The sequence below is a fragment of the Juglans regia genome, chromosome 14 (assembly GCF_001411555.2).
Source record: "Juglans regia cultivar Chandler chromosome 14, Walnut 2.0, whole genome shotgun sequence".
Classification (NCBI taxonomy): domain Eukaryota; kingdom Viridiplantae; phylum Streptophyta; class Magnoliopsida; order Fagales; family Juglandaceae; genus Juglans; species Juglans regia.
In genome coordinates, this window is record NC_049914.1 from 5,997,890 (window position 1) to 6,009,135 (window position 11,246).

At 36.8% G+C, this 11,246-nt stretch overlaps 2 protein-coding genes across 5 annotated transcripts; both read left to right on the forward strand.

Moving 5' to 3' along the window:
• LOC108996988 (biogenesis of lysosome-related organelles complex 1 subunit 1) lies at positions 1 to 6,570 on the forward strand. 4 transcript variants are annotated; one of them, XM_018973057.2, is made up of 4 exons: positions 1 to 199; positions 298 to 503; positions 4,357 to 4,485; positions 6,310 to 6,570. In XM_018973057.2, the coding sequence occupies exons 1-3, from the start codon at positions 43 to 45 to the stop codon at positions 4,444 to 4,446; spliced, it is 453 nt and encodes a 150-aa protein (XP_018828602.1). In that variant the 5' UTR covers positions 1 to 42; the 3' UTR covers positions 4,447 to 4,485; positions 6,310 to 6,570. The 4 variants fall into 4 exon arrangements, with proteins under 4 accessions (XP_018828602.1, XP_018828604.1, XP_018828605.1 ...); XM_018973059.2 differs by having other exon boundaries at positions 6 to 199; positions 6,304 to 6,570; XM_018973060.2 differs by having other exon boundaries at positions 6 to 199; positions 6,322 to 6,570.
• A 2,913-nt stretch (positions 6,571 to 9,483) lies between these two features.
• On the forward strand, positions 9,484 to 11,246 carry LOC108996904 (cationic peroxidase 1-like). Its single transcript, XM_018972947.2, has 3 exons — positions 9,484 to 9,781; positions 10,159 to 10,353; positions 10,453 to 11,246. Exons 1-3 carry the CDS (start codon positions 9,557 to 9,559, stop codon positions 11,014 to 11,016), a joined length of 984 nt encoding a protein of 327 aa, XP_018828492.1. The 5' UTR covers positions 9,484 to 9,556; the 3' UTR covers positions 11,017 to 11,246.

An 11,246-nucleotide genomic window follows, 5' to 3' on the forward strand; every position in this document is an offset into this window, starting at 1 on the left:
TTTTATTCCCGTCAAGTGCGACAGGCGTTCGGAGCAACACACATGTATTCACCCCAACTTCCCCTGGCGCGTACGCGCGTGCCGTATTCTTCCTCATCCTCCGAGACGCCAAACGCAGATCCAGGAGGCCTGGAAGCTTCTCTGCTCCAGTTTATCCACCATCATCATGAAGCCTCTCTCGGACTCCGCGAGCACACCGGTCAGTTCCTGAATCTGAAAATCTGTGATAGAATTTGCGATTTCCCCCAAACGCCACATTTTTTCTTTTTCATTTTGTTTGTAATTTAATCTGGACAGAGAGAGCGAAGAAAGATGCGATTCGAAACGCTGCGCGAGTTTCCGATCTGTTGGTGGACGCCGTGAACGGTGGAGTACAAGAGGCATTCGTCAACCAGAAGCGAATCGAGCTCGAAATCCGAGCTCTGGCTGCGACGATTGCCCGCTTCATGAAGCAGACCGATCACTGGCTTACCGCCACTCATGCTATCAACACCGCTATCAAGGTTGGGTACCACTTTTTTTTTTGTTCCCTTTCTTACTATTATTGATGATGAAAATAAAATAAAATAATAAAATAGAAAATAGAAAAGGAGGGGGGCGGGGGGGAAGATGACCTAAATCTTTTCTATTTGAAGTGTTCATAAATACTAGGCGTAGACCCCTATTTATAAAAGAGTAATGTTAAATACAAGTTTCAAATAAACAAGTTTCATACAAACTTTTTGTAAAATAATGAGTTTCACTAATAAATAATATTGTTTTTTCATATTTTTTTAAGGTGGGATCCATTTTTTTACAAGGACTTATATGTGACTTGTCTATTTAGGACTTGTACAAATCATTTATTTTTATAGAAACAGATTCTGTATTAAATGTTCTAATCAAAGTAATATACATCAACTTAATTTAGGTAGTATTCTAATAACTATTTGATTAATACTAATCAAATCAAGATAATTTCAAATTAAGAGTTAAGGGTGGGTTTGGATACACAAAAGATCTTATCTCATCTCGTGTCATCATTATAATTTTTCAAATTTTCATATAAAAATATAATAAACAATTCAACTTTTTCAAATTTCAAATTAAAAATAATACTAAAAAATTATATTTAACAATATTTTATTCAATTTTGCACAAAACATCTCATCTGAACTATCTATCCAAACCCACTAATTTGATATTATTTCTAACATCCTCTCAAACTTAAGATGAAAAACTTTGAAATATTGAGTTTGAAATTTGAGTGTAGTCTTCGTATCTATTGATTGATTGTCGATGAGATGATGGAAATGGTGTTGATGATGAAGTGACTGACAACTAGAACATCAACTTTGAAGCTATGGCCAACAATGGTCTGTATGTGACCATGGTCAACTATAAGACCAATATTAGAAGGCCAAAACCCAGTAAAAAGAAAAAGACTCACAACCATTAAGGATACTCTATATGAATGGATGTGAGACGAGGCATAATTGTCTAAATTAGAAGAAATTTTAGCCATCGGGAGAAGTTGAATGCAAAACATAGACGGAAAATATAAAACCAGCCCGAAAAATCGAGTAGGAGGAACCCCGACCAAAGTCAACGGTCAAGGCTAATGTGGCGCTAATGCAGGAACCATTGCTGACGTGACACATTGTAATGCCGACATGTGTCACGCACTATGGCCCTACGAGTTTGAATTTGGCCAGCGCATTGATGGTAGTACATAACCTTTGGTCGGCGGGCGTCTACTAGTGTCTATTTTTGGCTCGTTCAACCCATCGGCGGTTGTTCTATTAGAATATATTGTTTTTTTTTTTATAAGTAATAAGGTAGAATATATTGTTAAAATTTGAAAAAGAAAATACGGTGTTGAGAGTTAAATGTTGTGGTGGACCATGGCGGCGCATGTGATGGCGTATGGGATTGGGTCTTTCATAGATCGGATGATATGTACCATGCGAACTTAATTCTAAAATTTGGTTTCAGGAGGATCAACGTTGAAGGTTGGAAAGCATTGAGCGGCGACATGCTTGTCGAAAAAAAACGTTGAGAAAAATTACCCTAGCATTGACAGGCTTGTCGGGGAAAACAAATGTTGAAAAAATTACGGAAATAGTCCACAAGGAACCTGTGGATCTCATACCATGGTGAAAATAAAATAATAAAATAGATAATAGGAAAGGCGATGAGGAAGGAGAGGAGAAGGGTGAGAGAGAAACTTGGAGGGCTACAAATTTTTCTATTCTCAATTGTTCATAAATACAAGTCATAGACCCCTATTTATAGAGAAAGAGGCCAAGAGAAATAAGAGTGTTCAAATCAAAGTAATAAACCCCAAGGGATTGGCCTAAGTCGTGAAGGCTTTGGTCTTGGGGTATCAAGCTCTTCAAGGTCCAAAGTTCAACACCTCATAAGTGCAAACAATCCTTTGGGGTCACACTCCCTTGTGAAAAGTCAGCGATTTAACCAGTTCCGTGTAGAGAAACTTCTGAGGGTGCAGTGTACGGGACCGGGTTTACTCTGCAGGGGTGGGTCCAAAGGGCCTTGCCTTGGAGAGGTTCCCCAACATAAAAAAATAAAATAAAATCAAAGTAATATACATCAACTTAATCTAGGTAGTATTCTAATCAACTTTGATTTGATCATTAATACTAATCAAATCAAGATAAACATATAAACATAATTTTAAATCAAGTCTTTGGCCTTGTTTGGATTGAGAGAGTCTTTCAACTCATCTCATCTAATAACAACTTTCTCAAACTCAAATGTCATTTGAGTCAATGGGCAAGGTGTTTTCTTGTATACATCAGTGTACTTGGTTATTCCTTTTTGATATATATAAGATTTTTACTTATAAAAAAAGAAAAAAAAAACTTTCTCAAACTCCCACACAAAATATAATAAACAATTAAACTTTTTCAAATCCAAAAACAAAAATACTATTAAAAAATAATTTTCTAACGATATTTTATTTAACTTTCAACTTTCATCTCATTTCTCAACTCACTATCCAAACCTCCCCTTAATTTAATATTATCTCCAACAATTGGTATCTACATCTGTTTCCTTTCATAAAAATTTCCGTATATTGGTAAGTCTATGATAGTTCTATTTTGATTGTCACTTTCGGCAATCTCTTGCTCTTGGATGTCCAATTGATTTAAGGAAAGTCCTCTAACAGTTAGGCCTGGTTGGGATAGTGAGTTGGGAAAAGAGAGAAAAAATTGAATAAAAATAGTATAAAATTAAAATATTATTTTGGAATATTATTTTTGTTTTGAGATTTGAAAAAGTTGAATTATTTTTTGTGTTATGTTTGGAAATTTGGGAAAGTTCTAATAATTAGGTAAAGATTAGATGAAAAAGTTAAAGATTTGAAATTGAAAAGTGTTTGTGTTTGTGGTGTTTGGTTATTAAAATGATATGGGATGAGATGAGATGAGAAGGAAGCATCTCTCTATCCAAACCAGGCCTTAAGATTATCATTGGCTGCCTTTGAGTACTCATTTGGAGGGAGAGAAATCTCAAGATGTATGAGGAACTCCTCTAACAGCTTAATCATTGTCTATTGGAATATATTGCATCTTGTTAGGGCTAGCATTAACCATCTCCATGGTTTTCTGCCTTCCCTAAAACTTGGAGCATTGTAAATTGTTGTAGGGTTCAGGATTATAAAGTATTTTGAGATGTTAAGGTTGCCTGATTTTTTGAGGTGCTTAGGTTATGAGTGTGGAGGGCCGAGGCCTTTTGTTTTTGATGGACCTTGGTTCTCTTGGTTCCTGTTTTGTGTTGGTTTTGAGGTTTGCTACTTGGACCGTTGTCTTCTGCTCTGAAGAATGAGAGGCTGTCGGAATGTGTTGGATATTGTTGGGACCGTTGTTCTTATTTCTTGTGTTATGGTTTTGGGGGTTGTTGTGTATGCGTGAGGCAGTTTGTGAGTCACAATGGCATGGTTATAGTCTCTCTTGAGCTTGTGTTAAGCAGGTGCTGTGTTTGCTTTGGTGGGTATTTTTTGTTTCTCTAATCCACTTTTTATGAGCTTGTTATGCTGTGGATGAAGGGTATAGGTTTCCTCTAATGAGTATATTCTCACTTACCCAAAAAAAATTATTTTAAATGTTGAAGTAAGGAATAACTATGTTGCGGTAGATATTGAAACAAAAAGAAAAAAAATTAAATTTGAATAATTTGTATGATAAATAATTGTTAGGCTTTTAAGAATTCCGGAGTAAGTTATTTTTCTTTTAAATGGTTATGTCCCTGTGCCTGTCTTTCAGATGTGGTTGTATTATTTTTTGTGTGCATCTTGAGCTTGTCTTTCAGTTGTAGTTATACTAAGTTTCGGTCCGGCATTTGTTTGTTTGATAGGAAATTGGAGACTTTGAGAACTGGATGAAGACCATGGAGTTTGATTGTAAAAGTGTCAGTGCGGCGATCCACAACATTCACCAAGCATGATCTAACTGCAAAGTTACTTAGTTTTACCATTTGTAATTTGTGAGTGCCTCTTTTCTTTCTTCCTTTCTTGTTCGAGAAAATCTATTTAGAAGCTTTATCTTTTAACACACCTAGGACACCGCTGATGTAGAAGCTTTCCACATCAGCTATGTTAAAAAATGATTGGTGTTTTGATATATTTTTTTTTAAATTATAATGGGTCTCGCTATAAGTAGTGTGTTAACACATCGACTTATGTGTAGCAACACTCTGTTCGTTCCCTACAAGTGAGTCAAATCTAACCTTGTGCATTCAATAGGCCAATTTAATAGAGCCTTTCAATGAGAAACCCCCTACTTCAGTTCGTGCCTAAGATTTTAGAAGTAAAATCAGATAAGCTAATATATTCGTTACTTTCGTAAAGCATCTAGAAAGCTAGCTAGGAGGAGCAGATGATGACATCCACGATGACGAGTCGTTGCCTTATTCATCGAGCTCTACCAGTAACCTCATGGTCCACTCATTGTCACTTTAATCATCAAATTTCAGGATTATATAACAACGACCCATATTATTTTCTGAATAGTATGCGTTCGAGTCTGGACTTTGATCAAAACTAGAACACGAGTCCTTTCTAGCTTTTGAGTCTCAAGTCACTGAGTCACTTCTTATTATTGTGGTATTAACCTAGAAGCAGGATTTAATTTTAGGCTTGGTAATAAGCCCCCAGTTGCTTTCCCCTGTTTCTCCATCGATCAAAATTAGAACACGAGTTCTTTCTAGCTTTTGAGCCTAAAGGCGCTTTTGATAATTGTGGTAATCTAGAAGGCAGGATTTGGGCTTAGGAATAACCCCAACTCCTTGTGTTATGGGTTCGATGCTGCCATGGAACCAGCATTAATTGATTCTCTGGAGATACTGCGTGCCACCCTTGGACGTATTAATATGTTCTCCATATTGCATGAAATCATGGTGCGTGCCTACTTTATGTTCATTTAAGAGTTGTACGTGTAAGATCAGACTAAAGAGTCTGGCCTCTCTTCTAAGATTTAGTTCTAGCCGCTCACAAACTAATTAAGGTGCATATTGCATATATATTTGAATGAGAAATTCTATTCCTAGTCCGGTTCCCATTTTCACACTCCACACGAAAGTCCACCTGGCAAACCGGTTCGTCTTCCTCCGGTCCGATTCCAAATTCGTCTGGTTCTCGCCCCCGAAAACATTTCCCTCTCTCACAAATCAACTCCATCTCTCACCTCTCCCTCCCCGAATCAACTCCCCCTCTCGCCTCACTCTCGCCTCACCCGCGCCATCACTCGCTTCTCCCTCCCTGAATCAACTCCCTCCCCGACACTCCCTCTCTCGCCTCTCCCTCCCCTCGCTCGTGGCTCGTGGCTCGCGGCTCTCGCCTCTCCCTCCCCGACACTCCCTCTCTCGCCTCTCCCTCCCTGAATCAACTTCTTCCTCTCTCAAGACCTTGACCGCCACTACCACGAAGGCAACTCGACGGAGCTCGACTCCCAAAGCCGTGACAACGGGCTGCGCTGATCTGGAAGAAAAATCACATCTCTTGGCCCCGAGAGAGGCTTCCTGTCGATTTTCTGGGTAATTTTTTCAAATTCTGTGTAATATTTTGAGTGATTGTATCTCTTTGTTATGGTGATTGTAATCTGGGCTAGAAAATATGTGAGGATATGGATTGATAACGCCACTTTGAGAAATGAATAGCAAGTGTTTGAAAAAAAAACTCAAAGAAAATATTTTGCCCCAATACTCACGGTGCCCCTCAATTTTGGTACCCTTGATATATCTTATGTAGAAGGTATTTTTGCCGATGCTATTTGCCTAATAAATTTTGCCGATGTCTTTGTTGAGATCAAGTACAAATTGCAGCAAAGTGTTGGGTTCTAGAACATGGACGGTGGCTTCGGCGGTCCTGGACGGTGCCGGATGTGAAGAGGCCGGAGGAAAAATGTGATGGCAGACGTGAAGAGGAAGAACGTGATGGCAGAGGAAGAATGCTGGGGAGGAAGAACGTGCGCACAGGGAGGGGGGAGGAAGAACGCGGGGGGAGGGGGTATTCGAAATGTTTTATTCTATCTAAACGCACGTATAGATAGAATTTAAAAAAAAAAAAAAAAAGGCCACATCAGAATTCGTGTGCCGTATGTGAGGAAATGGGCAGATGTATAGACTTTCTCTATTTGAATTTGTTGATCTATTGATGACATATGAAAATACAAGTCCTAAGTTCCCAATATATCCAATATATCTATTCCCCAATATCTATTCCTTGATTAAATGGTAGATGAAAATGTACGTGGGGTTGTGGTTAAAGGTAAGAAGCTTATAAATAAGTGATTCTAATAGCTAGGTGCCCCACGTGATGATCTGCTGCTCTTGAGAGTTCGATTTAGATGGGGTTCTCATAATTTATATGCCCCTCGCTAATCTTGGGAATTAAACAATTTTTATCTACTCATTACAATTTTTTCAAACTCTCGTATAAAATAAAATAAATAATTTAATTTTTTCAAATCTTAAAATAAAAATAATATTAAAAAAATATATTCTAACAATATTTTATTTTATTTTCAATATTTATCTCAAGTTCAATAATGCCACACTACTTACTCATGTAAATTTGATCTTCTGCTCCTCCATTTAAAGATTAATCACTCATTTCTGTTGTTAATTATTACTCATACTTACGTGTAAAACTCCTCCGGCCGTATAGTATATATTTTCCCTAATTATTACTCATTACTAATTCTTTGAATAATTGCCCTCAACTAAACTTAATTATATATTAACTATTAAGAGCATTCTCATTGAATTAGCTAAAAGTTAAATTCAATGAGAATTTAACTATTAAGTCATAAAATAGTTCACATTGAATTAGTTATATTTCAAATATTTAGAATATAGTTACAGTAATATCTAAACTAATTTTCAAATTTAAAACACACTATTCATTCATCTTTTTCTCTCCCGAAGTCTCCATCATGTACGCGGGTTCCCTTTTCCCCTTCCCACGGTTTTATTCTTTCCCTCGCAAGACCCAGACGCCCTTCGCACCAAGACCCAGACGCCTTCTCTCTCGTATTATTCTTCCCTTTTTGTGTGTTCAGAGGCAAGAAAATTATGTGGTATGCAATAGGCTAAAGTTAATGCCATTGCCAGGGTTTTATTGGATTGGTTGTCAAGTCTATCACCTGAAGCCTCCCCCCAGTCACTGTAACCTCTACAAATTTCATATATATCTTTATACTTCCAATACAAAGCAGATGAGCTTAGAGGAAAAAAAAATCTGGTAAAAAAAATATATATATATAGTTGGATGGGAAATATTGGATTGGTTTGTAAATTAACATATTTATATAGAATTTTAGGTAAGTATAATTAGACGTTTGTGGTTATAGCATTAAATAACAATTGAAAAAATATAATTTTCTTAACCCATAATTTAATTAGAATATGATTATTAGTTAATATATAATATTATGAATAGTAAAATATGATAAAATAAAATAATTTCATAATTAAAAAAATTAAAATATTTTTAAAATTACTAATTACTTATGAATAAATGGATAATTCAATATAGAGATTTAATGTGAATAGTCAAAGTCAAATTCATCTTTTATTATTTTATTGTCATATAATGAAAAAATAGTTATTTCAATGTGGAGACTTATGTAAATAGAATAGCTAAAAGTTAAATTCATCTTATATATATCAAAAATGTATTTTAATTTTGACTAATCCAATGAGAATGCTCTAAGAGAACGGTCAAAAAACAGTACTTGGGGGGCCGGTGTGCAAGTGTATATATATCTATCTGTGGTACGTTAGAAACATGCTCATTGCGTGCAATACAGAACAACATATATATTAAATCATGTTGCTGCTGAACCTGCGCGTGCATGTACCAATCACGGTAAAGGTAGGTAGGCGTGCAACGTGCAATATATATTTGCTGAACTTGCGATTAGATGAATTGAACTGCAACTCTGGAATTTAATATGTCCCAAGCAAGTTGTATGGTATGCACTGGACCAAGCTAGGGTTCCTACTACGTACCAAACTAGTGGCAAAAAAATAATAATATTATGATTCATCACATAATTGACTTTTTGTTTGCATGCATTTTAAAAATGTTGGAGTCATTTCATGAACTAGCTAGAAAATCTTAAAAAAATGATCTGAGTACGGATTAGATCTGATCAGAACCAGCTATATATGCCTGCATTGTAGTTTTACTCACAAGTATTCATTCGATCCGTCGGCCAAGTCAATTCAAATTCCAACCATTAATTTCTCTTCAATAAAAAACTGGAACATTTTACAAAAGCACTAAAAAGAAATACTAAATCCATTTTATGCCCATTGGATCGTACGTTTTGCTATCCATGGATGGCATTTATAACAATTGGCAAGGCTAGCTTTGACACTAGAAAAATGATCGATCTATTTGCGTGCAATGTCAAGAGCTTCTTTTTGAAATTATAAAAGTACTCGTAAATTTTTATGTCTTCAATCCAAAACCGCTTAAGCATGCGCGGACACGTAGGTTTACATGATGTACTAGTAATACTATACATTAGTCATTATGCACTTCCACACTCCACATCTATAATTTTTCCATAAGATGTGTGAGTGTTTTTCATAAGGTATGATGGTATTTTTATAGGGTGAAGAGTGATGAATAGTGATTGATACGAAAAATTTTTCTTTATTTATAAAACATGTATTACGATGGTCTTTCAATGATGATATTGTTGTTGACCGTTTCCTATATTGATGATGATCACATCCAGCCTTTATCATTTCTTTTTCCTAAAACCGTGTTTTTTTTGGGGGGGGGGGCGCGCGCCGGAGGCCGGTTGTGTAATTTGACTCTGTAGTATGTTAATTATAATATACATCGACCATAATTATATATATATATATTTGTATATATATAATTATGTTCGCTATACAAGGAACAGTACTGGAAACGCAATATAAGGAATTAGGCAACATTAATTAGTAAGCTTTCGATACGAGTTCCTCTATATAAACACATACCCTCTACCTTGTTTTCACATCAATTTGATACACAGCCTGAGCAAATTAATACGCTAGCATGGCTGCTTTTCAATCTGTTGTACTGTGTGTACTTGCAGTACTATTCTCTCTTGCTGCCATTTTGAACCCTACGTCTGCACAACTAAGTTCTCATACTTTCTATAAGAAAAAATGCCCTCGGGCATTGGAAGTCATCAAATCAGTTGTCAAGGGCGCTATTGCTAAGGAGCCACGAATGGGCGCATCACTACTTCGCCTGCATTTCCATGACTGCTTTGTCAATGTAAGTTCCATGCATGTGACGGCTTTGATCATCGTTTTCCTTGCAAACGTGTTTCTTTATCCATTAAGTCAGGTCTACACATGCACACGCACACGCACGCATAGCCATTACGATAGTTTGCTTTTCAACGTAGATGTTAATAAGCCAAATCTATATCAAGAATAACCTAAATGCTCCTGTGAGCAGCACTCTCTGGTAACTGTTTTGGGAAAGATCACACACGACATCCGGATCAAGCATAACCTTTTTCATGAATCTCATGCATGGTGTAATATTTCAAGTGGAGCCAACCAACAATTGCTATATATATCTGTGTGTGTACCGTCATTAATTAATGATCTATGTTCCTGAAATACTGATGGTTGGAATATTGACAGGGTTGCGATGGATCAATTCTGCTAGACGACACAGCCAACTTTACTGGTGAGAAGACGGCCTTACCAAATTTCAACTCGGTTAGGGGTTTTGAAGTGGTCGATCAAATAAAAGATGCTGTCAATGAAAAATGCGGCAGCAATGTGGTTTCATGTGCAGATATCTTGGCTGTTGCAGCTCGTGACTCTGTCGAAATAGTGAGTACTGCATTAGAAAATCTTTTATCCTGAGGATAATTAGTACGTATATTTACTGCCTTAACTCAAAACTAATGAGCTTCTTTGCTTGTATTCTAGCTGGGAGGTCGTTTATTTTCCTACAAAGTACCATTAGGGAGAAAAGATGCAAGAACTGCAAGCAGGAATGACGCAAATACAAATCTTCCTCCCCCGTTTTTCAACTTCTCTCAGCTTCTCTCCAACTTCCAATCTCATGGTCTAGACTTGAAAGACCTTGTTGCCCTTTCAGGAGGTCACAGCATTGGAATTGCTCGGTGCATCACCTTCCGGGGAAGGCTTTACAATGAGACAAACATTAACCCCAGATTTGCAGCCTCCCTAAAGAAAGGGTGCCCTGTAAGTGGAGGAGATAACAACAGAGCGCCACTCGATGCAACTCCAAAGGGATTTGACACGGTGTACTTCAAGGCTTTGATGGAATCGAAGGGTCTCCTCCATTCTGATCAGCAGCTCTTCAAGGGTGATGGTAGTCAAAGTGACAAACTGGTGAGGCAATACAGTAAAAACCCACATAGTTTTGCTAAAGACTTTGGTGCTTCCATGATCAAGATGGGTAATATGAAACCCCTCACTGGTGCAGAAGGAGAAATCAGGCTGAATTGCAGGAAAGTCAACGTCTAGCTAGAAGAACTGTTCCTTCTTGGGGGGGATAATGGAAATGGCAATTGTGATTCTACCATATTATATATACCTTTAATTTGTGTCTTGGAAAATAATAATGGGACTAACCATATTTATTAATGTTTCTGTTTAGAAATTACAACAAAAATTATATATATAAGCCTCAATATTTTGTTGTCGTCGTTTTTGTAAGAAGATGATCAGTACAGAAGTTCATTGAGTTGACAATA